Consider the following 27,422-nt stretch of genomic DNA (forward strand, 5'->3'; position numbering starts at 1 on the left):
CCAGCTCCTTTGCAGCCATCCATTAGTCTTGAGGTTCCCATATATGCATACTTGTCTTCTCCACCTAGACAAGCAAGAGTTCACAGTTCAGGAATGCAATCCACTCAGGCAAAAGCACTTGAGGAGGGAATGGAGGAGTGCCAGTGAGGGGTGTGGTCTGGGAGAGCGGTGTGACCTGGGGAGAATCCCAAGGGCTGGATAGAAAGGATTGGAGGACCACAGTCAGCTCCTAGTCCGAGGTTCCTCACCCTTGGTCTCGAACTCCAGATAGACTTAGAAAGCAGCCCAAGGATCTCTTGCAGGATAATCGGTTTGGCACTTTTGGACCCAATGAACAAAAGAACCAGCTGAAGTTTCTGGATTCGTGGATCATGCTTCAGTAATCAATGCAACCTAGCAGTGAGATCCTTGTCATCCAGAAAGGCAGGTAACATATATTAGCTAAAGCTGCTGCCTGAGCATCCAGGAGCAAGGCCAAATCCAGGAGCCTCCCAAGTTGTGAACCTTGTATTTCAAGGGGAATGTAACCCTTTCAGAAAGAGGTCAACCCACCACTCCTGGATTCCTTGGCTCACAAACCCAAGCAACTCCATCTTATCTGGATCAGATTTCAGTTTATTCACTCTCATCTGTTACTAAGGCCAGGCAGAGTTTGGAGATAAAGGGTAGGGGAGACATTGAGCCACAGTTGTAGAGGAAGGTTTGGTTGAGGGATTTCTTTTTATTATTATTTTAATGGGGAACAGTGGTACTGTATGTTTGAATGCAGAAATGAAGGAGCCAAGGACAGAGTGGGTGGAGAAAGAGATTTATGACGTGATGGATTCTAGCAAGGGAGATGGACGTGGTTAGGGTGTGATAGGATGGGTGCACTGCTTTTTTCCCTCTGTGACACTGAGTGGTTCCCAAGGTGGACTAAAATTCCTCCCCTAATTTGCCACCATGTTCAGAGGTGGTCAACTGGGGACAGTCACTTTGGTGCTGTGTTTCAGGGGATATACAGTGAACACTCGGGTTGTGAACGTGATCCATGTAGGAGGCACGTTTGCAACCTGCAGTGTTCGCAACCTGCAGCGCCGCGTGTGCACACATGCAGGTTGCGGTTTGGCGCATGCGCAGGTGCCGAAACCCAGAAGTAACCTGTTCCGGTACTTCCGGGTTCGGTGCGATGTGCAACCCGAAAACGCACAACCTGAAGCGTCTGTAACCCGAGGTATGACTGTATGTTGACCCTTGCAATGATCTGAGGGAGGGGAGATTTGTAAGCCACCAATGGTACAAATCACTCAGTGCCACCTTCTTTTCCCCAAAAAACTGAGAAGGGGTATCAATCCAGTTCCCATCAGAGAACCATCTCACTAGCCACTGCTGTAAACTAATGCAGTAGATTGCCAATATCCTTTAACTTCACCTTATGGGTGGCATCTGGGGAGATGCTTTTTTAAAAAAAGAATTGTTCTGCAGAGTAAGCAAAAAATGCACTTTTGAAAGTTACTGGAGGACAGCTGAAGTCATCAAAATGTAAGATGCATTTGACAACAGACACCCACATTGCTTCTAGGCTATTTTGTGGGTTTGACTCAATAGTATACCGGCAAATTTAGGTCATGCAATTAAAGTGCATTTGGCATTATTGTGCAACAAACCCACTTTTTAAAAAAGTGACTTTTTGATATAAGGAAAGTGACGTGAAAATGCACTGGAAAGTGTGGGATGCAGGACATTTTTTCATCCAGAGCTCACCAGAACTCAGTTCCGGGACATCTCAGGTGGGCACCATTATAAGAGAACAAGGAAGGCATTCATAGTGAGCTCCGGCACCTCTTTTTCTAGAAAAATGGTGGGACGACTTGACACAATGCCATATACCGTAAGTGCCATGCAAACAAATAAGAATGAATTCTCAGTCATCAGTGACATTGTATGATGAATCCTCAAGCAGCAAGTTGTCAGGAAGTGCCCCCGGAAAGTCTTGTCCATTACATCATAGTGTGTTCCATGTTACATCAGGGTAGCTCTAATCTGAGCATTTCCTTCTTCTTCCCTTCTGCCTGCCATCACTTGCCTCATGGCATACAGGGCATTTGTTAATTGATACCCTTGTTTTAGCTTACACATGCCGGAAAATGTAGAGTATTAGTCAGAGTAGTCACTGAAATTCATGGATGTGATTGAGTTTAGTCCATTAGTTTCAGTAGGTCTGCTCTGGGTAAAACATAGCTGACTACTACACAGAGATATTGTGGCTGAGAAGGCTGTCTCTTTGAAAATGCCTTCACCCCTGCATTGCCTTTACCCTCCAATGTTGGTTTTCTGGTGCTGCTTCTACCTTGAACTCTCTCTCCCTCTGGGTCAGAGGTAACTGTGCTAAGGATTTAAAATACTGTGGATTGACCACTTCAAAGCGCCAACAAGCAGCTTCAAGTCTTGCTTCTAAACTTTGATAAGAATGAAGGGAAGGGTGCCCAGGAGTTAGCCTTGAACAACATGCCCTAGGTCTCCTGCTGTTGTAATCTTCCACAGCTTCCGAGACATCTAGACAATATTTGGGTGAGATCCCAGTTTCTATCAGTGCTCTGGTCACAAAGACACTTACCCAGAAGTAAATCACACCAATTTCAATACTTTACATCCAAGTAAGTATATTTGGGATGCTGCTGCACTTAAGCTTCTAATTTGATTGTGCTCTTTTGGATTTTGTTGCAAATCTGTAGGTGCTGCCTCTTATGCTAGGCAGCCATTGAAAGATCAAAAGCCCAGGCAGGTGGATTGCTCCCCAGCACGTGATACTGAACATGATACCCAGTCCAGAGAAAAAAAGGAGGTGAAAGGGCAAAGCGGAAGAAGAAAGTTGGGAAATCTTCAGAAAAGGGCAACAAAAATGATCAAAGGGCTGGAGCAACTCCTCTGTGAGGAAAGCTTTTGGGACTTTTGGGTCAACATTTGGGACTTTCTAGTTTAGTGAAAAGACAAGTATGAGGAGACATGACAGAAATATATAAAATCAGTGCTTTTTTCTGGGGGAATGCAGGGGAATACATACCCCTAAACATTTTGTGATTCTAACGGGAGAAGAAACATACATATATATATATATATATATATATATATATATATATATAGTTTCTTCTCCAGCACAGTGAATAGTCAGTTCCGTTGCTACCCCTGATGGCGGCCTCATTTCCTATCATGGTGTTTTCTGTGTCTCAGACAGAAGCGAGCGTTTAATGTGTGAAGGAGGAGTTGGAATCAAACACAGTGATTGGTCAGTTTTGTTGTTACCACCTCCAATAGCAGCCTCATTTCCTGTCACGATGCTTCCTGAGTCTCAGATGGAAGCGAGCATTTAATGTGTGAAGCAGTGTATTTATTTTCCCCGATTTGAACTGTAAAATGGTGTTTTTCTTGAGTCAAAATGAGAGTACCCCTAAAAAGCACTGTATAAAATTATGCATGGCCTGGAGGAAGTGATAGAGATAAGTTTTCTTATAACCCTAGAACTCAGACGACATCCAATGAAACTGGTTGATAGAAGATTCAGGACTGACAAAAACAAAGCACTTCTTCACACACTGTATAGTTAAACTATAGAATTCGCTCCCACAAGAAGCCTACTTGGCGGAAGAGGGGAGAGCTGAAGCAGCAAGGAGGCTAGCACAGTGCACATGCATCGGAGGAACCAATCCAGGGTCAATGTATTTCACCACACAGTCCTTCCCACTGCTTTGCCCCTCCTCCTCTTCCTCCCCATAAGCAACAGTGACCCACCTACTGGGAAGCTATAATAGCATTTCTACTCCACCTGATGAGCAGCTCCTTTTGATGGCCACCAAGTTGGATGCCTTTAAAAGAGGATTAGACAAATCTGAGGCTACCTGTAGTAATGATGACCATTTTCTACCACCACTGTCAGAGACTATATGCCTCTGAATTCCAGTTGCTAGGAATCACATGTGGGAAGAGGGTTGCTTTACTCAGGTCCTGCTTGTGGGCTTTCCTTAGGCATCTGGTTGGCCAATGTGGGAATGGGATATTGGGTTAGGTGGGCCTTTAGCCCGATCCAGCAAGGCTCTTCTTCTGTTCGGAAGCGAGTTAAAAAGGAATGTTTTGAGAAAGGTGGGGTTCTATGTGTGGCCTCCTTTGCACTTGATCTGGGAGCTGCAGTTAGTGCAGAATGCTGCAGCACAGTTGCCAGCAGGAGTGAGAATCTATCAGCCTATAGCACCTCTGTTCAGAACTCTGCACTGTTTGCTAATTTGTTATGGGCTAACTTTAAGGTGTTACTGTTGGTATATAAAGCCCTTAATGGCTTGGAACCTGTTGATCGGCTGGTTCATCTTACCCCACATGTGCCCACTCAACCAATTCAATCTACTGAATTGTCCCCGTTACAAAGGCCACACAATACTCATTCCACGCTTGCAAGAAATCGATCTTCTAGTGTGGCAGCATCTACTCTTTGGAATTCCCTGCCTGTCTGTGTTTTATCCTTCCCTGCTTTCTTTATCTCTTTTAAAGAAAATTCATAAGAATCTGACACTTCTGCTTCTGTCCCCCCAAAATAATGACTCAACATAGCTGACCTTTAAAAAAAAAGTGTAGTGCAAAACACACACAAACCAGGGGGAAGTATGGAAAGCTCTCTTATTTTCAAGGATCAACTTCTGTTGCTGAAAGTTCGGAATGAAGGTCTAGGTCAATTCTTGTCTATTAACACTGGTGCATCATGTCCCTACGCTGTGCACATTTGCTGTGGGAAAGATGGAGGGGAAGGCAGCACATTGGTTCTGTGGAAGTGAGTTCCTTTGAGTGAGTTTTTTCCACCCTGTGAAAGCTACAACAGGACTAAAGTCTTACTTCCTTGCCACTTTTCTCCCTGCTCGCCCTGCTAAGCTGTTGTGATGTAACTATCTGGAAGTCACATAACTGGCACCAATCTACAATACTTTCATCACCTGCTATATCCCTCTAAAATGCGTGGCCAGGAAACCACTTGAACTTTTCACAGGAACTCACTGGACATACAGCATGTGTGATAAGGGAACAAGACAGAGAGGGCTGGAAGCAGAGTGCCACTGTTTCAAAGGGGAGAGATCACGAAGACAAACCCAAGATGCTAGACCAGAAATATAACTTTATTATGAATAAACCTAGCCTCTCAGCAGCAGCATGACTCAAAACTGAGAAATAAATATCTTCATTATGCAGCAAGACAGACAGATCCACCCACACAGCAGGAGCAATAGCAGTGAGATCCATTCCTTGAGGCTTTAGTGCACACAAATACCATGAGCAAACCAAAGCCAGACAGAAAAGGGAGGTTTCGTGTGTTTCTTCTCTTGAGTCTCATTCTCAAACATGAAGCATTTGACCCAGTGACCTGATTCTCTCTCCATCTCTCCAGGCTGTTTTGATTCAAACATCTTCAGCATTGTGCCTGAATGTAGGAACAATGTATGGCAACTATTAGACCTTGCAGAGCTAGTAGCAATACATTTGAGTATTGTGACCTTGCGATATCATCTACCTATGATTCCATTGTAGCTGATGCTCTCCAGATGTTCTTCCACTTTGGCAATAATTTCATGGTGCTTTTCCATGAAGGATACTCCTTTCTATCCTGACAAAGACAGAGCATTTCCCTACCAAGCCTAGAGAAGGAAGGAGGCTATATGATACATCTATCAATATCCCATGACCAGAAATGGGAGACATATCTATCACCTTGCTAAGGAGTGCTCCACAGAAATAGATCAGTGCATTCAAAATGGAGCGTCCTTCTCTATTACCTGTTTCCTGCTACCTTGACCAGGACCAATACAGTTATCCCTAGGAGATGGTAGCATTTGCTGCTAGGTGTGGGATTCCATTTTGGACTAAGAAGGCAATGCTTCATGGAAATAGGCTATGCTGAGTTCCAGAGGATTTGCCTCTATTTGGAGTACAGAGCATTGCAGCCAGTCAAAGGTTTGTTTCATCCTGAAGGAATTTTTCCCAGACTGAGGGATTAGGATCAGTGAGAAGGTTGTTCCAATCAGATAGTGGTCGCGCTCTGGATCTTGTTTTGAGTCATCATATTGAAATTTTAAGAGCTCATCCTACCATCAGAATTGGATTTTGGGTCAGCATACTGAGGTTTCTACCTGTCTGGACTCTGAATTCACTTAAAAAATGTGGTTAGAAGGCTTCTTGGCATAATGGCGAGTCTATAAAGGAATGTTTTTCTCTGAAGTCACTGGGTATGTAGCAGAAGTGTAAGCGGGGCCAGGGGGAAAAGGCCTCAGATTTGTACTAAGAAAAGTAGGGAACTTTAGCAACTAGTAAATTGCCAGACATGTTTCAGTGAAAGCCTTCTCCAGTGACCCAATAATTCTATTTGAGTAGGTATTCCGTTAAAGCAATACCTCTCCTCTTCTTGTTTTTGCTTCCTTCTTATTATATTGTTATTCTTCTCTAGCAAAATAAAAAGGCCACGCTAAGCACTTTCATCAGGAAGTAAGTCCTGTTTGGCTTGCATCCATCTAAGTTATCCTCAGAATAGGCCCACTCTGAAATCATTGGGCTTAAGTTATTCATTTTTCCCCCCAGTGGGCCTGCTTCGAGTCTGATTAGTTTGATACAATATATTGATACATTCCATTTCCTTTTATTTTTCTTCAATCTAGCTTGCCATTAAATAATAAGTATGCCTCTCTCGTCCAACATATGGGCAGCAAACACAAACCATTGTCGTTACTCTGGCAATGGATAGCAACACAAACCCTAAAAGAAACCGTGGCGGCCCAAATGATGCAGTGGCGGGTAGTCACTGCAGGAAGCCAGTTTGGCAGCTGCAGGAACAGGCATTGGCATGAAGGAGGGAACGGGTCAAATAAACGCGTGTGTTAGCTGATAACATTGAGTGCGTCGATTAATGAGTGAAGCTCATCGCGCACAATCTCCAGGGAGTGGCGAATCTTCTGCGGGTTGTCCAGAAGCTCAATGCTGTATGTGTACGGGTCATACTTGACAGAAAAGGGACGCTTGATGTGCGCTGCATAGGCCCTGCAAGAGAGAGTACAGAGATGAAAGGAGGCTGGCCTCGATAGGCTAGAACTCAAGGACAGAGAGGGCAAAGGAAGACATGCTGCAGAAATGGAGAACCTTCTGGCCCTCCAGATGTCACTGAACTCCAATGGCCATCACACAACCTCCAACACGTCAAGGCAAAAATCCAGGACACTGTCTTCCAGGGCCACACTTTCCCTTGAGTCATGTAACCGGTGCGAGATCGCGGCCCTGAAAAAAAGTGATTTTGAGGGTGGAACGCTTTCATATGTGCATTTTGGGGTGCCACGCAAGATCGCAGCTGTGAAAAAGTTCTTTTAGGGGGGACAGATCATGGTGCCCAAAATGGCCGCCATGTTTTAGTGCAAAAAAAGCAGCATGCCCTGGTTTTATTGGGACGGTTGAGTGGTATGCCATTCTAGGGCTGCAGGTTCTCCATCCCTGAAATATTCAACATTTCAAACAATGTCTAGGAATGTAGGAAGTTGTTGTGGCCGTATCAGACCATTGGTCCACCTAGCTCGCAATATTGTCACTGCTGATTGGCAGCAGCTCTCCAGAATTTCAGGCAGGAATCCTTCCCAGTCCTGTCTAGTGATATCCAGGATTCAACCTGGGACCATCTGTATGAAAAGCAGAAGGTCAATAATGAGAGTTGCACTCCAAAACATCTGCAGGGCACTAGGATGCCGAAGGCTGGTTTATCCTGTGCTACTTCATTACAGGGGACCGTAGCAAAGTAATTCCTGGAGCATGGTCTAAAGGTAACTTCTTCAGAAGACTTGCTAAGCAGGTCTGAGTCTGACCAGACCTTGGATGGGAGGCTACCCAGGAATCTCACTCTTTTGAGGAAACAATGGGATAGAAATCTAACAAATCATAATAAGTATGTTAATAGAATGCAAAGTAGAATAGCCACTGGAGGTAGGTGCCAGGAGCATACATCTGAGTATTGTGGACATTTATGCCTTGTGCATGAAGGAATGTGATTTATTCAACGAAGTATGGTCAAGCTCAGGACAGCTCATGCTGCAACAAAGGAATTGGAGGCTTTGCTCTAAGAATTTGCTATTGCTTGTGTTAGAGCACCCTCTAGTGGTGCTTTCAATGACATTCAGTTGGGGGGGGAAGTGGCAGAAAATGCCCACCTTTCCCTTTATTTTTGGCTCTTGCTATATTAGTGCCTTTGATTTTCTTCATCTATTATAGCTGTAAATATCCTCTTAAGAAGAGTCAGATTGTGAGAGTTAGCTGATAAAGGTCTGTCTGAGCCTGTAGCACCCAGCCAAAAATGAAAGATCATTGCAGTAAAGTGTGTGTAAATGTGCCCCAATAGTCCTTTTTGAAGAGACAAATGATTCCTAGAGGGGGCAATTGAAAACGGAGAAGTAGCAGGAATGGTGCTCAACTTTTCCTGCACCCTCACTTCCCTGCTGATATTGTCAAGTGTCTCCCCTGCCCTTCATAGGACGGTAATTGTGTGCACCTTTTTCTCTGAGCTACTTTCCTCCAAACTCTGGTTAAACGCTATGGTGCCCAAATGAGTTATTAGTTCCCTATAAGTGTTGTCTTTTGTTCCTTTTTGACATATTGCAGTTGGGGACTGCTGAATTTCAGTTATCTAAGTTAGATAATTTCAGTTATCTAAATTTCTCATTTTCCCAATCTTAATTCCCACCCCCCTACAGTCTGCAGCAATTTGCCAAATTTTTAAAAGCCACCAGAAAATTTCTCCTAATTTTTATATGCAATTTTTCCTAATATGATCCATTTTTAATGCACCGCCGGAATATATGCATTTTTGAACATCTTGTTTGGTTGAAGAACTGCACTGCAAAATTTGAAGAAGTGCTCATTTCAAAGCTGCAACTGGTTATGAAAAACTGGATTTTTTTCATGTCACATGCTCAATTAAATTAACATATAATAATTTCGGACCTGTATTGGAAGCAAGATTATACTATTCTCCCCAAATCACACAGGTAGTTTCAGGATTCTTTTGGTAGGAGACAAAACAGTGGAGTGAGTAGTAATCTGAACCATGTGATAAAGAACTTGACACTTTCAGAAACCCTAAGTAAGGCTATAATCTTAAATATATTCACACAGTGTCCCATTGCTGAGATTGCACTGTAATTTATCTGTACTTCCTTTTAACAATCCACAGCAAAACCTTAGTTTTAACACTTTTGCAGAAGTGTGTGAGTGAGTGAGTGTGTGAGTGAGTGAGTGCGTGTGTATGTGAGAGAAAATGTTCATATATTGGATTAAGAAGAAATGTATCATAAAGGGCATGTAGCAAGAACAGTAGAATATAGGTACGGCTACCACATATGGATTCCCATTGCCCTGCTGATCTACCCAACTACCATACTTTTCTGTGTATAAGACAAGGGGTTTTTTACTCAAAAATCATGTGAAAAACCGAGACTTGTCTTATACACGGATAGTGGGGGGGGTGACGGGTGATTGGTTGCAGCCGGGAGCAAGAGCTCATCAGCGGTGATTTTGTGTGTGATTGGTGGCTCTGTCAAGGGTTGCTTTGGATTGGCTGCCACTTCAACAATCAGGCATGCTATTGGTGTCTGCTGTTGGTGAGTGAGCAAGCGCATGTTGTTTTTGGCAACACGAGCGATTGTCAGCGTTTGTTAGTCGGGTTAGTGATTTTCTGCATCCCCCCCCCCCCAAAAAAAGGCTCAGCAACCTTGGACAATCCTCCCCCAAAAAGCTCATCAACTCTGGGCCATCTCAAAACAAGTACCAGACTTTTAGGAGACATCTGGAGGCAGCCCTGTTTAGGGAAGCTTTTAAAATATGAAGCACTATTGTATTTTAATATTTTGTTGGAAGCAGCCCAGAGTGGCTGGGGAAACCCAGCCAGGTGGACAGGGTATAAATAAATTATTATTATTATTATTATTATTATTATTATTATTATTATTATTATCATCATCATCATCATCATCATCATCATCTCCCCCCATTTTCTTAAATTTGAGTCCCCCAAAATATACATGGGGGCATCTTATAGACGGAAAAGTACGGTATATCCTACCTGAGTTTTGCTTTGGCATCACTGAAGCTCTCTGATACAAAATAGACTGGTTGGTAGGCTTGATCTTGATAGGGCTGCACAGCAGTAGAATCAGGATTAAAGTCCCTTAGCTCTGGTTCATCCGACAAAGAGTGCTGAATGAAGGGAGGGAAATGCCAAAGTTTCTTGCAGGAAAACCCCTAAGGTGACTTACTGTGACAAAAGACTAATCAATGGAACAGGAGAGCACAAGCTAAGAGGCAGCCATGTGCTTCAATTTAGCTAGGAGGAATAGGTGAGCACTTACAACTAGCTCCCCGTAAGAGGAGAGGAGTCCAGCTCCGTAGGCTTTGATGATTCCATTCTGTTTGCAGAGGCCAAACTCCACTGTGAACCAGTAAAGCTGGGAAATAAAAACGGGATCCCAAAGGAAGTTGGTTATTCAAATCTGTAATGACTCTTTTAAATCCATACATATTCAAGATTAGCTGGCTACATGGAACCTTTCCCCTTCACTGGGCATTTCATACAGTTATAACTAAGGAAAATATAGCTAGATTTGGATAAAGTGAAAGCAAAGGTTTTTTTAAAATAAATAAATCCAGAATTAGGGTCTTACTGTCGCAAGTTTTTCAATCTCCTCATCCGTTGCTCCCAAAGATGCAAGTCCAATGTCCTAGGAGCAAAAGGAATAATATCATGTATAGGAATTGGCTTGGATGGCTTTAGTTGATCATCCAACTTGCTCAGTTTATAGTGCAATGCTATGCACTTCTCCATGCACTATCTAGTCAAGCATAGGCTGTGCTTAAAACACAAGGCATTTCACCTCTTGCTCACCTGGGAGAACTGTGCAAACGTTTTATCTGCCAACATTGGTACATGCCCCAGAAGCTCATGGCAGCAGTCCCTGGCATTGGAAGAAAGACACTTAGTTAACAGCCATGTCTGAAGCAGCAAGCCAGACATTAACACGTCCAAGTCCAAGAATACAGTATGATGATAGATATGAGGCAATTCAAGAACTAGTACTCACGGCTCTGGAGAGTGCATGGGAGAAGAGGCATGGCGGATGTACTGTGTACATTGAAACACCCTGAAGGCCAAGCTGGCTAGGAAGTCCCGAGCAGACAGGAGACCAGCTACAGGTCGGAGCTGGAACCCAGTTCTCTCTGAAATAGTTCAAACCAGTCTTTGTAGCCGAGTGTAGCATCTGAGCCACATTTTATAGAGCTGTACCGCTGGCTGTATAGGAACTCAAAAAAACTAAATAATGCTCATAAACAATTGTGTACAGTGGTATCTCGGGTTAAGAACTTAATTTGTTCTGGAGGTCTGTTCTTAACCTGAAACTGTTCTTAACCTGAAGCACCACTTTAGCTAATGGGGCCTCCTGCTGCCGCTGCGCTGCCGCTGCACGATTTCTGTTCTCATCCTGAAGCAAAATTCTTAACCCGAGGTACTATTTCTGGGTTAGCAGAGTCTGTAACCTGAAGCGTATGTAACCTGAAGTGTATGTAACCTGAAGCGTATGTAACCCAAGGTACCACTGTATGTGTAACTTTGTGTGAGAAGAACAAGTAGAGATCTTTCCCAGCCTGCATCGGTACTAGAATAATTTTTTTAGAAGTTTTTAGGTGTTTATCATTTGCATGCTTTCTACCCTGAGTCAGACGCAGGATGGGATATTATTTTTAATAATAAATAATAAAAGCAACATCAAGTTATCTAAGATATCAGTCACCGCAGAAACTGCCATGGATACGCTTTAGTTGGAATTGTTCATTTTAGAAATCTGGCCAAAATTATATTTCTATTTGCACAGGACTCTTCCATTACGCTTTTTAATGTTTTGCAAATTTGTGCTTATAAGTACATAAGAATACTTATAGTCATGTGGAATTCCCTTGAGTCCACTTTCAAGTCCTTTCTGTGTGTGATGGTCTGCATATACTGATTGACAGTATTCATAAGTGACCCCAATCCATTTTTAAAATTATTTTATGAACTTGGGATTTGCCTTGAGTCAAGGCAGGGTGTCATGGGGGGATCTGGGGCTTGCCTGAGGTGAAGCAGGATCTACTTGAGGCAGGGCCTCCAAGCCATGAAGTGGTACTTCTCTGGAACAGACACTTTTAGAAAATGCTGCAGACAAGCATCTAGCAGAAACAAAATTATGTATCTTAGCTTACTATATAAGAAAAAATGCCAGTGTGTGTGGAGAGAGAACAGTGACTTAAGGAAAATGCCTGGAGGGTATAGAGGGAGAGCTCTGGGCCTAGGCTTCAGAACAAGAAGGTGTGACTTTACCTGCAAATTCTGCCCCAAAATTAAAATGGACATGCCAGAGTGAAACTTCTTCTGTGTGCAAAACACATGCTCTACTGCTGAGTTATAGCCCCAGGTTTGTATGAATTAATGCAAGTGATATTATGCTTTAAACAGCCATGTATTGCATCATTTTGTAGCCTTTGCCCCTGGATAATGAGCAGTGCTCATGTTTATAGCCTTTCCTTGAACAAAACTTTTCAGAATGCTTGCAAGAGGTTTCAGCTCCAGCTGAAAAGGGGTTTCCCAACCCTCTTCATCATTGTGAAGAGCAAAGCCTTTTCACTCCAGAAGTGAAGCTTGTTTGAGTCCTCACCTTTTAGGAACTGGGAGACATCCTCCAGCTGAGGGATATTATTTTCACTGTAGCCACTGTATCTCTCCAATAAATGGAAGGCATCCAGATGTTCTTTGCAGGCATGAGTGGGATAGAGACTCTTCAGTGTGCTGTACACCTCCTTCCTTCAGAACGATAAGAACATAAGGAAAGCCCTGCTGGGTCAGCCCAAAGGCACATCTAGTCTGCCATCCTTCTCCCACCATGGCCAATGCGGAGTCCACAAGCACAAAAGGGAGGACATATAATTCGCCACACAGTTGTGATTCCCAGCAACGTAGTCAGAGGCATACTGCCTCCGATCCTGTAGTAGAATATATAGCCACCATGATAGAGGAAAGACATGGAGGTGTATCTGGATTTGGGACCGTGCTCTGCAAAACTCAAACCAATACACAACTCAGAAATTTTCCCATATGGCTCTTACTGATATTGAACTGAGAGAGCCACAAGTTTCTGAGAATAGTTCTTATGTTTCCGAAGTATGTTGTGAGTGAGCGTGATGAAGGGATGCATCTGGAAGTGCCTATTATTAAATAAAGCATCAGCAGACGGCTTGCTCTGAAGATAAGTTGAATTTACCTGACCCACCTCCCCTCCCTGCACCGTTAGCTAGCCGTTAAAACTATTTTAGCTGCAAAATACCAGTTTTACTAACCCAGAGTGACTGTGAGTGAACGTTGCCACCCAAAGACCCAATGGAAATTGTGGGGTATATAGCTGGGAGTCTACTGATTTGTGCCGTGTCTGGCAGAAGCTAGGAAAGGTGCATTCATACTCACCAGGTGGTAATTTCTTCTGCTGTGTATTCCACTCGAGGAATTGGGTCGCCACTATAATAGGTAGTAGTAAGAAAAAGAACAAGGAGAAGGGAGACAAAATAGCAATGCAACAAATATTAGGGGCCAATAATGTTTAAGTTAAACCTTTGCCCACTTAGAACTGAGATGGAGTATATAGCTAATGCATGTCCAAGAGACAAAGCAAGGTTTGAACAGGATAGACAATATTTAAAACCACAAAGCTAACACACAAAGACCCAGCCCAGACACAAGGTGGTGCAAATTTACAATGCAGACCAGGCCCTGTCTATGAGGAGGAGAAATCTGCGAACTAAATCTTTGTGACTTTTGAAAGTTCCTTTTAAAAACAAGTAGCTCTTGTGGTTGCAGAGAAATGTAAGACTTCTAGGTATGAGTATAGATAGAATAGTAAGGAACAGGAGGGTTGTAGGACACTGAAACAGACTAACACCAACACACATGATGCAAATTAGCTTGCCCCATTTAGATTATAAGGGGCACTTCAGGATGCACAAGGTAATTCAGTACCCTTTAGCACACTTAAAACACCTTGATTGTTGAAGGGTGATAAATAATGACAATAAAAGGGTAGCTGTTGCCCCACTTGGAAGTAATGCTGGAAATATTGGTGTTAATATAAGTGTGATCAGGAAGCTCAAACAAGTACACTATGCCATACTGTTGAGGCGAAAGTGTACAATCATCAGGGGAATCAGCTAACCTTAAAAAAAACCGAATCCTTTCCCCCTTTGCTGTCATTTCAGATATAATATAAATATGAGAAAAATAACAAACTTGTCAAAAAGCCTTACCAAAATAAAGCTCCCTTCACTCTCTAGCATGTCCTCCCTGTCCAATATCCCCATTTCAAATACTGGCTCCTTTTGAAAGTAAAGATTGTTACAAAAGCATCCTTGCTTTATCATCATTTCAAATGCAAATGTAAACTCATCTCATTTCAAGCAGCTGTTTTGTACCATCTGGGTCTGTTTTTTGGCCACCTCCAAGTTATTAGGAAGATTTAGGCCAAGGGCAATGTGGTGGCCTTCTGCCTTGTGAAAGGTCTCCAGAGTGGCCCTGGGTGTTGCCACATTACGTACCGCATGGGGGAAACATTAATATAGGTGGTATGTTGTATAAATAGATAAAATGAATGTAGCAAACATATTTAAATTCTAAATCACAAATACAAATAATGGGCAGCTGATTATTTATTTTTATTTTTTGCAAATACAATAAGAAAAGAATATTTAAATTGCCATTCTATCCTGGATCCCTCTTGGTTTTGAGAAGAGAAACCAGCCCTGAAGCCTCATTACAATCTTTTAATTTGAGTCTGAATGCGTAACAAATGCCAAGAATGCATAGTTTCTGCAGCCGCATCCCAGACATGGGGCGAAGAAGACACCATATGTATCACTGAAATGGTTGCGTTCAACAATTCACTTCTTGGGTTGCTTATCTGTGTTGCAATGGACCTTTCAGGGATGACTGCAAAAGCTCTATGGAACTGGCAGCCATGAAGCACTGAAAACATGAAGCAGGAGAGTGGAAGGGAAAAACCAAGAGTGTGGAAGGGCAGAATATGGAGAGCAAAGAGATAAATAAGTGTATGCATGGAAGTCTCAGCAGGTGAGGCTATGCAAGGCAGCAAGTCTTACTGCTTATAGTGGAAGGCAATTTCTGCTATCATTTTCCTTCGTTGCCGATATACTTGATCAGAGAATCCCTTGGAGGAAAGAACAGAGCAAGAATGTTACCTCACATTTTTGCACTGAACAGTTGTAATATTGACAATGGACAATTTTTATTACAAGTTGTTCATGGTTAGACAAGCAAGGATGCGTTCACCATCAGTTGCGACTTTGTTTAAACAAATAAAAAAGCACCTCCCATGTTTTCTACTTGGAGTGATTAGGCACTTCCAAATCAACTCTATGTATTCTTCTCATCTTCTTGAGAAGCTGGAGTGCAAATTAATTTATTAAAGCTTTAAACTGGTGAGCATGAGATGTACCTGCAAGCCTGCAACCGTTTTGCTAGAAATGCAATGACAGCTTGCATTTCTATTCAGTCTATTCAGAAGCAAGCCAAGCTATCCCACGAGGAGACAGCTAACGTGAGTTCAGGCAGTGAGGAAATGTGGAAGAGGATTTGGGAAAGAAGAGTTATTCACTCACCGGGTGATCCAGATCCAAATCAGGGTCAAATTTGGTGACCAAATGGTGACATCTATCTAGCTCAGAGATTTTTCTTGGAAACCAGTGAACTAAAATCCAAAAGGGTGAGGAAGAGGAGGGAAGTGAGAAAAAAAATAGCTTGTTATAGGAAAGAATAAGAAAAGGGGTTTCTAATGGAAATACAGTATGTACCGGTAATTTCCTTCCTTTCCCAGATGAACTATTCTAATAGTAGCTAAACTATTCAAATTGTTACACAGAATTTCAAGTAATTATCTCTTATTTGGATAGCCAGATGGCTGAATGGACGGGCCAGTTGGTTGGTTGGTTGATCTATTATATTAAACTAAGGCTTCAATCCTGTATATACATATACCTTGGAATAAGCACCACTGAATACTTTTGAGTAAACACACATAGACTTGTGCTGTAAGGTTGTCAGAAATATACCATGATGCTGCCTTATCTTGCCTCTAACAGATTTGCAACATTCAAAGGTGCATACACCAGTTATTTCTAATACCAGTCTAAAAAACACATGCAGGGAGAAAGGTTTTGCCCTTGACATTTTTCCTTTCTAGAGATTATCTCCATAGCAGTCATATATGAAAAAATCCTTCCCTCGTGCTTTGTTAACCAAGCTTACAGGTTCCTTACACTTGTCTTCTTTTGTGCTCCTAACATCTTCTGAAACCCTTTTGAGAGAACTGATGAGGGTGCTCAGATCAGAGCTGTGGAGTTCACATCGCACAAAGTATTCCAGATCAACAGAGCCCTCTCGCAGTTTCTTACTGTGCCTCGTTTCTAGGTGATGAATTTTGGCTTCAAATGTCTTTAGAGAGACAGGGAAGGAAAAACAATATATTAAAATAAAACAGCAAGGAGACTTCCCACCCACCATTTTTAAAATCAGTTAAGCACTACATCATAAAAGGAGCAACAACTTCAATAAACAAGCTATTTTCAAGTGAGAGAAAGAAGTTCAGAAGGCTCTTTCCCCCAGTTAGCCTCTTTTCATCTAGACGGGAGATGCCTGTTTTTAGATTTCTTGATCTGGGGGTTAGCCACCCCTGGCTTACAGGGTTCCTGTAAGTTTTGCGCTAAAGCATGGGAATAGCCTTTGAGAACATAGCATTACACAGATACTATTATTAATTTATTAACTTAAACAGCAATGGAACAGCCACAGAACATGAGAACCAGACTATCTTCAAGGCAAATGGCAGCCTGTATAATTCCAAGAAAGAAGCCAATTTTTCCATGCAGGTTTTGATCAGCTTCTGTGCTATGCTCTGGCCAAGGTGCTGAATATTAAATGCATGAAGAAGTGTGAAACCATGGCTTGAACAAGATATTCTTCCTCCATCTTATGTCTTCAATCCTTAGATACCACTTTTCTGCAAGTCACTACTGCACTGGGGCAATTTCCTGGAGAAACGTGTTGGGAAGGTCCCAAAGCCACCACTGAAACAACCCCATGGAACCAATTTCCCCTGATTTGTAAGCGACATGGGGAGGGGGGGTTGTGGCGGATGGTGTGTGGCTTAAGTATCATTTGCCCCACTTAGCAATTCTCCAGCGCAATTCAATGTATGTCACAATCCATTATTGCCTAATTCAGGGAGGGGCAGATTTCAGGCTTGCCAGATCTTCGGGGTTTTTTTTTTTTTTGTTGTTTTTTAAGCAGACTCCCAAGAGCTTTCAACCAGAACCAGGCACAAGAGATACATCCAGAATTATTTTTTTTTAAGGGTTCCTCTTGGCGGGCTTTAATATAAAGTCACTGATAGCATCTGAGATCTTTTCCTTCTTTGCTGAAAGCTGGTGCATAATTTTCACTTCTTAAAGAATTAAACCGGTTTCCCCATAGAGATTCAGGAGGGGAAAGGCTGAATTTTTTACTCAGAGCTAGATAGACGAAAAGGGAACAGAAGGCAATGTCACTGACAAATTCAATTTAGCCGCTTGTTTTCTAATGCATCCCTGGGACGTTGCCCCTCCATGACAATCAATACCTTAGCATTAATCTGACAGATCTGATTGCATTACCTTTGCTTGAGTTGTATGTAATGTAAAACAGGAGAGGAAAACCAGCCTCCCCACAGCCTGTTTCATCATGAGGCAAATGTCATTACACCCGTCTGTTTTCATATCTTGTACCTGCAGTGCCGGAGGGATCGGGGAAATGAATCTCTCACAGTTGAAGTCTGGCCTGCATTGGTGTTTGCTTTTCTTAAGCTCTTGTAGTCATGATAAACCAAGAGAGCTTCTCAACTCATGTAAATCTCCCCTGGAGGATGTGAATGCCATTTGGAGCAAACACCGTCCTTTGTTCACACACAACATCACAAACTGATCTCTCCGTCTCTCTCCCTGGGGTATGTGGGTGCTATTCATATTATTAAATTGACTGTAAAATAAGCTTCTCGCTAATGCATATGCACACATTTCAATTGTGGAGTCACATGCTGGGAAACGTTTGGGATTCTTTGGTAACAATCTAGATAGATTGGACCTTGTCTTATGGTGTGGTATTTCTGAGTTTGCATGGGAATGATGAAAACAGCAACTGAGTTCTCCCCACTATCAGGGGCCCTACATGGGGGTGGGGTGCTGGCCAAGCCCAGATGGAGATGAGGGGTAGCCTACAGAGGAGCCTAGGGAGGGATCCAATGGGTTGGGGAAGTCTCTGGCTAGATTGGGAGGTCTCAAGAAAGAGGATACTGGAGACAGTACCAGTGGAAGGGTCCCCCCCCCATTTCATCTCCCCACCAGTCTCAGTGGCACTAGGCATGAGCACCATCTCTGTCATCAGACTTATTGTGTCCAGCTCCAGTTCACCCACTTTGCCTAATGTCCCACCAGCTCAGCCTCCAAAGTTGTCAGAAACCATGTCCACTCCTGCCTCTCCAGGGGAGGTTGTTGCTCTGACTCTGGGGAGGCGATTATGCCCCCTGCATTGCCTAGGCCCTAGGTCATGGAGATACCAGCACAGGCATGAACAGATGGGTCATGTTAAGCCCTCAGGAGAAGTGCCAGGTTTCTTGCCCAGTTTAAGGAACAGATTCACTTGCCATGCTAAGCTGCCATCCCCTTATAATTGGGTTGTAGGGGGCATGTCGTTGTTAGTTTAATATCTTCACTTGTCTAACCATGTGTAGCTGTGCCTTTGAAGTGCATCTTGCCTGTATATCACACTGATCTGAGCCTTAAGGATTTTGGTAGAAATTGAAACCTTTCAAGCTCTTCATCAAGCGGGAGTCATAACATATTTCCATCCAATGATTTTGATATAAGGGTCTGAGGGTTGTTGAAAATCTAATTTTCTGTTCCATTTGATAAAACCATCTCCTCATTTTAATCTCTGTCTCATTATTTGCTGTGGAAGAACAAGCTGTGTAAACCCAAGATAGCCAACTGGTAGCTTCTAGGCCACATCTGGCCATACCAACATTTGATTCCTCAGTCATCCGTCTTCTCCCAGGTTGAAAGCAATTTCCTCAGTCTGCACAACACTGCAAGTGGTTTCTGACTTGATCAACACTGGGGGGAATGTAAGTGTGCAAACTCAGTGCTGGTTGAACAGGAGAGCAAGTGGGTACTAGGAAAAGGCCATCCTAACTGACAGGGAAAGATACATACAAGAAAACAGCAAGGTCAGAAAGGAAGAAGGTGTGGGCCCTCAGATGTCCAACTTCCATCATCCTCACACAGCATGGTCAGAGTGATGGGAGTTTAAGTCCGACAACATCTGAAAGACCACAGATCCACCATCCACAGTCTAGGAGTTTAGAGCTGGATGAGGAAGCAGAAAGCAGTTAGCTCAAGGGATTCCAGAACCACTGAGCATGTCCAAGTAGGAGTTTAAACCAAGAATTGTGGGACTTCCACCTAGCCCAAGCAGGGGCTTCCATTAGAGTCATGGTAGCCAGATACCTTAAAAACAGGGTCTAGGACTTGAAAAGGCCTGACCTCCATAAGAGTTTCTTATTGCCACAACCTAGTAAATTTCTTCCATGAGAACTGTAAGACATGAGGGTGCACCTTTCTGGCCCCTCCCACCAAAGTTGCCTCACTGAAGTGGCACACTCTGATACCAATAGGTCTACATTTTGCATTGCATGACTAGGGACATACTCCTGATTCCTACATGAAAACGGGTATCCAGGTACTAGTAGATATGACTCTGGGCAATAATTCAATCTACTGAGACCTAGCCCTACCTTCCACTTAATGTCTGATATCTAGAAATATATGAACTACCAGGCTGTCCCTTTTCTCCAGACATGTGCACCTTTGCTTTAGCCAAAAAGGCAACTTCACCAGCTCACCTCAAATACTTTCAGCGCACGGGATGGCAGTGAAGTCTTGGCTCCTTTGAGGGTGAACAAAAGGTTCAGCATGGCCATGCCATCTTTCTCTTCAAAGACAATGGTTTCGGTTGATTCAGCAGCCTCAGAGGCGGCAGCTGCAGCTGCTGCAGCAGCTTCTCTCTCCTTTCTGGCGTCTTCAATGAGACTCTGCCGTCTGCCAATGAACTGTGGGGACTGAGGGAGAATATAAGGGGAAGGAATAGACACTTTCATTCCATAACAGCCAAGGAAAGTGGCCTACATCACTTACTACATTTAAAAGTCAGCTGAGTGCAAACCAAGGAGGGCTTGTTAGAGAACCAGCACATCTCAGTAGCAATAGACTTGGAAAACCTCATTACCAGTCTGGGTGGTCTTGAATTAGACTAGTCAGTATCAGATATGCAAACTATCTCTTGTTAGATACATTACCAGAAGGTGCTACATGCCGGGCTGTCCTTGAAGACAACTCATAATACTTCCACGGATCCAAACTGTGGCTGCCAGGATGTTAAGTGGAGTCTGCAAATGACCATGGTTGCCAATTTCTTTCCTAAGATGTCGATTTTGACCTCAAAAGCCTTAAACAGTTTCGGACTAGAGAATCGGAAGAATCACCATCTGTAAGAATGTGGCTGTGCACTGAACATGAAAAATGTAAGAAGACTCTGCTGAACCAGGCCAATGGCCCATCTACTTTAGCAAGCAAGGTTTGAGCACAAGATCACTCTCCCCTCCTCTGGTTTCCAGCAACTGGTATTCAGAAACAGGCCATGCTCTGGGTTTCCCTGTTGTCAGATGTGCATCAGAGACAGGGTCTTTTTTACTTGGACACCTAGAATACTCTCCTGAGGGAGGCATGCCTTGCCCCCATCAGTGCTCATTTTTCCTGTTTGTACAGACATTTTTCTGCTTCTGAGACCATTTTAACCTATGATTGGAGACTACCATGGTGTCTTTTTTAGAAAGTTTATTATTCTTATTCAACCTGGATTGTTGTTGTTTTTCTTGTATTTCATTATAAACCCTTCTGAGCTGCCATAGGATGGAAACACAGCACATAAACATTAGAAACCATCAAACAAAACAACAAGAATGCCTAAATAGGCTTTTTTTTAAAATGACCGTCTTAGAAAAAATTGCCTTACAGGTGCTGGAATTTTGCACCCAACACAAGGGAAGTGTTGGACAGCTCTTCTTGTGCCCATAAGAATTAGAGAAGAAATAATGTTGTTTCTGAAAACCAGAAGAGAATGTTTTCTGGACTGAACTGAGTTGAAATCTGTACGTCACAATGTAACAACAGATGCCTTAAATACATTTAAATAATTAGAAATTATGGTAATCTGTGTTTCTTAGAAATAACCTCCATGGGCACACTTTTTTTTTCTTTTACTGGGATTCTAAACACGTTTACGTGGAAGTATAAAAATGTAGCAACAACAAAATTAATTTATAACATTCATAAATAACAAGCACATTACATTTCAGCAAATGTGCTTGACTAACAAAGGGGGCTTTAAAAAAATCTGCCAAGTTTTTAAAATGACCTTATTGCTGCCCCCCACCCCATATATGCTTTTATCTAGTGGTGTGTTTTTACTGTGTATCATCCATTGTTCTGTCAGCTGCCTTGTGAGGATTTGCCCTAAGCGATGGGGAAGAGAGGAATAAATCTGCTCTTCTTGCAATGCAGGTCATTTTCTAAAGGTACAGGCAGCGGTTCAGTGAGGCAGGCTAAGAGAAAACCTCAGTCTCAAACACCACCAGCCACCACTGACATCACAGCTAGCCTAAAACTTGCTGCTTCGTGGAAGAAAGGATGGTCGCTGATGTGAATCAGAAGGCTGTGCTTGAAAAGGGAATCTTTCTCATTTTGGTCTTTTCTCTACCTGAAAAGGTCCTGGCCTTGCTTGGTAAGTTGAGACTTTTTTTTTTTGTTTGCCGTTGATGAGTCCTTTGGAAGGAAGAATGCGGCTGGAGGCAGACACTCCAGCGACAGGGTCTCGTAAGGCAGTTGCCTGCACACTCCCTTATTTCATTTATCCCACTGTCACCTCTGGTTGGGAAAGCATGATTTAAAAAAAAAAGACGAAAGGAACCTATAAACTTGAGAAGAGCAATGACAATGAGATGAGTGCATGCAGCGAAAGCAACTTGGCCACCCTCAGCTCTCTGAAACAATGATTGTCTGTCTTCAGCCACAATACCTGCTGCTAATATGATGCTGTCTCCTTGTTCTCTCCGCTGTCTTTAGCATTTATTGTTAAATGTTAGGTTAGGGGGGAAACAGATGCAGGATCAATTTTGGTCGCTCATAAACAAACAAACAAAGACAACTTTCATGCCATGCATAGTGACTTTTGCTGGATCTAGGTTTCAGTACTGCCGGCTAGATTTTTAAAAACAGTTCAACTTGTTTTCTTCGTGATTTTGTAGCTTTCTGAAGTTCTTCTTTTAAGGAGCCTCTGCACATGCAAAGTCAGAAACAGTCCAGGTGCACAAAGCCAGCTGTTCTCTAGACACAAGCGAGCAAGACTGCAACCTTATTATCAACCCTTTACCCACATTGGAGTTGTTTGAAATGGATAGTTAGAAAACAATGCCATGTGCTACGAATGCATAAATTAATTGATTGTGTGCAATCACCAGTTCAAAATGAGCATGTGATGTACACAGACACAAAAATCCTTTAAGGTGCACTGTATGTGTGATGTACACAAATGCATTCTTGTCAAGCACATTGAGTAAGCACAGCAAAACTCAAACACTGGTGGGAGAGAGGTTGTTGCACATAGGCTCTATAGGGAGGTGTAGAGGAGCATTTCATTTGATCAGCATTTTTAAAGAAATAAATTTGCACCTCCTGAACTAATACATAGATCAAAACATAATTGTGCTTCAGATATCATACTTCTCCAAATTTTGCAATACAGTCCTGGTCCACATCCCCCTTCTCATGTATTCAGGAATGCGCGAGGGGGTCTTGCCCACCAGGCACACCAATGCATGCATCGGGGGCACCGCTGCCATTTATTTGGTGTCAACGTGAAGAGACTATGCACACAGATGTATGCTCATTGGGCTCCTCTATGCAAGAGGGAATCCTGAAATCATTAGAATTCTCCCTTGGGTGGAGCAGCTCTATTCACACACATTTGTATGCATGTATAGACCTTTCACAATGATGCCAAGTGCATGGCTGGTGCCATATGTGACTAGCCTATATGTTGGCCTGTAGAGAGTGTGGCCAATGGCACAACTCCATCCCCACTCATGATTCATGAGAAGGCAGTCACATGAACCCTCTTCTTATTACCCCACTGCAACACCAGTGTGGCTGTGGCGTAGTAGCCAATGGTGTAATGGGACCATAGCATCAGCCTGCCTAACATCCACATTCTTTCTAGAGCACATGTTCCCATGGAGTATTATTTTGGATTAATAGCAGCCAGGAATAGAAACATGATGCTTTCTCAAACAGTGGAAGCCATAAACTGCACACAGATTTCCTTCCCACGCCCGTGCCCAAACTCCTGATTTCTTGATAAATCAATGGCAAAAATGTCTCATTTCAGGGCTAGGCAACCTGGTGCCCTCCAGATGTTTTATACTGCAACCCGCATCATTCCTGACCACTGGTCATGCTGGCTGGGGCAATGGACTTGCAGTAAAAATAATAATAATGTGGAGGGCACATTGTATTCTTCCATTAGAATGTACCTATAAATGCTTATTTAAAGGTACATGCGTGTTTCCTCTTTTTTTCATTTCCTCTTCTCCCTGAACTGTTGATGTGCATAATGTAGAGTCTGGGGCATACTTCTTTTGCTCAAAACCAGAGATTTATTCTCTTGCTCACAGCCATAAGCAACAGCTTATTTCAGCTACTTCTTGGAGGGAGGGTGATTCTCCTTCCCCATTCTTAAGCAAAGCCAATTGTTTGTAGGCTCATAAAATAAGCAAAAAAATAAACAAATGCATGTCTGTGATTAGTACTCAACATTGCACCTGCAGCTGCAGAGATCAAGGCACTTTGTTGGTTTTGCCACAATGGATCAGCCTGGCTACCGGTCTGGAAATATATGTATGGGCTCAATTCCAGGCAATGATACAGTGTATGCTCACCAAAATCAATTATGCACCTGTTGAAAGTATACGGAAATTTCAGTTCCTCGGTGTGACAGGTCAAACATCCCTAAGTAAAGGTATCAGAAACTGGCTCTCCTATAAGACTTAAGATGAAAACACTTGGCTTTAGATTTGTAAAATGGAGATTTACATTACTAAGTGCACCTGCACTTAATCCACCTTTCAGCACCTGTGATATATAGGAGACAGATGTCAAACCTGTGAAATAAGGTTCTGTCAGCATGTGAAGGAAATGTCACCTATTATGATGTCTGTTGGCATCAGAGGTGGGGAACCACTGGTGTAAATGCTGAATGTGGTGCCCCAGGCCTCTTGATCTGTCCTCCTGAACATAAAGTACAGTGGTTGGAATCCTTAATACTTCTATGAGTTTTTGAGGTTAAGATGCATTTTCAGTGAAGACAGATCTCTGCCAATTATCACTAATGCAAACCAACTTGCAAAAATGTTTATTTTCATACCATACCAACTATCAGAAATGAAGGTATATCTTTATTTCTTTTTATTAATCCAATGCGACCACATTAGACAGGAGCTTAAAATAAAAAAGAGATGCAACATAGTGGTCCCTTTGGGTTTTGCTTTTAATACAATGTTTGAAGACCACTATTTCAACATGATGCTTTGATATAGGTCATGAAGAAGCAATAGCCATTTGGGAACCACAGACCTTTGCAAGTTATTGTACATCATTAAATTTCTAAATCATAGTCTGTTTCTAAATCAATAGAATAATATATCTATTCCCAAAGAGGAAAAAATGCAGTCTTTAATCCCTTACTTTTGGGGTAGTTCAAGTACTTTTCATATATCTACTTCGGTACAAAGGTTGCTATCCACCAAACCTGGAGTGCTTAGATTTAAAATGCTCTATCTAAGTGTCTTGATTTAATGCTCTTCTGCATGGTAGGAGCAGTGCACAAGATCAGAGTTTTGCCTGATTCCCATTGAAATTTGTACAATGTGATGATCCAAAATGTGTGTGAATTGCTATACATGCATGTGGTGGGCAAACATAATTTGCTGTGGCTTCCCAAGAAGTGAATTTTCAGTGGGGTGTACATATATAAGATCATCACACATTGCTATCCACAGTGGGAATTCACTTTTCTTCACAGAAGAAACTTCTGTGTTGTTTGAGAGCCAGCGTGGAGCTCTTTGCCCAAGTGCAGAATACACTGGGGATTTATTTTGCCCAAGGTCTGTAGAAATGAGAGTTACGAATTTCCCATTTGTTTCCTTGGAGGTTGGACAGCAGAACTAAACCTTTCTTGTGTAGTACCACATACAAAAATACAAAAAACAAAACCCTCTAAGAAGCCAATGAAAATATTGTACAGATAACTAATGGTTTGCAGGAGAACTTTTTCTAAACAGAAAGAAAACCTCCTCACTTGAAATCTAGCAACTAGGAGCCAAGTGTTTTTTTGATATTAAATAGCAGCTACGGAGGTAGGTGCTGAGGATCAGAACCATGCTGCAGATGGGTGGTGGGTTTTAACCCTTTCTTCCTGCATCATAGTCTTGATGTAAAATGCACTGCTATGTAGCTGTTTTTTGTATGGGTAGGATTTTCACTGAGACTGAAGTACAGGGAGAAAGGTTAATCTCGCTTCCCATTGCACCATAACCCTAGTCCTGATCCTCCTAGCTGATGTTTAGCCTATGAAATGGGACCACACATTGAACATTGCATGTTATTCAGCCTTTAGCTTCTAACTTTCAAACTGCTTGGTGTGTCTGTCATCCCCTTGAAATCTGTGGAAAAATTTGAGTGTAAGCAACTTGCAAACTCCACCTGGCTCCCCCAGGCACACCATTTGATTTCCTGGCACTTGGTGATTGGCTCAGTTCACACAGTCAGTTGCCAATCAAATAATCCTGGCATGTGGTGAGTTCACCTTTGGCATTACACCTGCGATGGTCACTCACACTTGTCAGTCATGGACTGATGTGAGGAAGGATGTACATGTAAACTGCTTTGAGTTTATTTTAACAATCAAACAGCATGTGAGTTTTATGTAATAAATAAAATAATAAATTAATGTGCGAACCATACTAAAGCAGGCTTCCTTAACCTGGTGCTCTCCAAATGTTTTGGATTACAGTTCCGATCATCCCTAACTGTTGGCCATGCTGGCTGGGGATGATAGGAGTTGTAGTCCGAAATATCTGAAGGGCACCTGGCTGGGGAAGGCTGACATAATGTCTCAGTGACATCTATGTCAAATGCAGAAGCTAAGAAGCAGGCAGGAGCATATTCACTAAACAAGATGGCAATGAAAACCAAAGGATCACATACTCCCAACTCGGCTAGCAGAATTTGTGAGAGTTCAATCCAACCTAGTTCAGGTGCATAAACTCTTCGTGAGATTTTATGTCCTTTCCCTTTGCATATCTGCTCTATGCAAAAACCTGATATAACTCAGATATGAAATTTGCAAGCCATAGTGAGAAAAATGAAAGGATTGCAATATTGCATAGTAGCAGTTAGAAAATTGGTCTGAGTCCCCACTGCCTTGTTGGTTCAAGGCATGGTATGGGGGGGGGGCAAATATTTTCATTTTATGGGAATAGAACAAACATCTCACTTTAACACGAAGGAATCAAAAGCCCTGCACAGCATCTCAGCATTCGATGATGATAACTCTCCTTGCCATCATTCTTCTCTGAGCATAACTCTTAACATCATTCCAGTCTATGATGCATAATTGCTACACTATATTCTTTTTCATTAGCATCTTATTTCTACATTCTCTTTTCCTTTGGCACCTGTATGATAACTGCATACAAATTATTTGCACAATTCCTAAAGCCTTTGGAATGGAGAATTTTGTCTAGCCACTGGCTTCCCCCTTAACAGAATGCTGTTCTAGAAATTCTAGAATTCTGGAACTTCTATAAATCATGTGCCATCGGTCCATTTGCTGGCCGCAGCAAAACAGCATGAGCACCTGTGGCTAGGTAGAGGTGGGGATCTTTTCTTACCATGATGGCCTCAGCTTGCTTGGAGTCCAGCTCTGACACTGCCCGCCGGAAACCTTTGGCCGAAGAACTGGAAGAGTTTGGGGTTGGCATCCTTGCTGGTGCACTGGCTCAGCATTCAGCTTTGCTTTCCCTTCTCTTCCCTGGGCTTTTATAGGGCAAGTCTGACGTCAAAGACCCTTTCCAATCCCCCTCTGCCCACCT

At 42.6% G+C, this 27,422-nt stretch overlaps 1 protein-coding gene across 2 annotated transcripts; it reads right to left on the bottom strand.

Annotated features, from left to right (window-relative positions):
* Positions 1-5,114: 5,114 nt before the first annotated feature.
* On the bottom strand, positions 5,115-27,422 carry TH (tyrosine hydroxylase). 2 transcript variants are annotated; one of them, XM_083587524.1, is made up of 13 exons: positions 27,222-27,422; positions 20,061-20,276; positions 16,387-16,561; positions 15,730-15,818; positions 15,211-15,278; positions 13,529-13,579; positions 12,726-12,871; positions 11,118-11,253; positions 10,922-10,991; positions 10,701-10,757; positions 10,389-10,484; positions 10,103-10,236; positions 5,115-7,044 (listed from the first exon to the last, which is right to left on the bottom strand). In XM_083587524.1, exons 1-13 carry the CDS (start codon positions 27,309-27,311, stop codon positions 6,885-6,887), a joined length of 1,488 nt encoding a protein of 495 aa, XP_083443650.1. In that variant the 5' UTR covers positions 27,312-27,422; the 3' UTR covers positions 5,115-6,884. The 2 variants fall into 2 exon arrangements, with proteins under 2 accessions (XP_083443650.1, XP_083443651.1); XM_083587525.1 differs by lacking the exon at positions 27,222-27,422 and adding an exon at positions 21,974-22,140.

This window comes from Podarcis filfolensis, assembly GCF_964270895.1.
Source record: "Podarcis filfolensis genome assembly, chromosome: 1".
NCBI lineage: Eukaryota > Metazoa > Chordata > Lepidosauria > Squamata > Lacertidae > Podarcis > Podarcis filfolensis.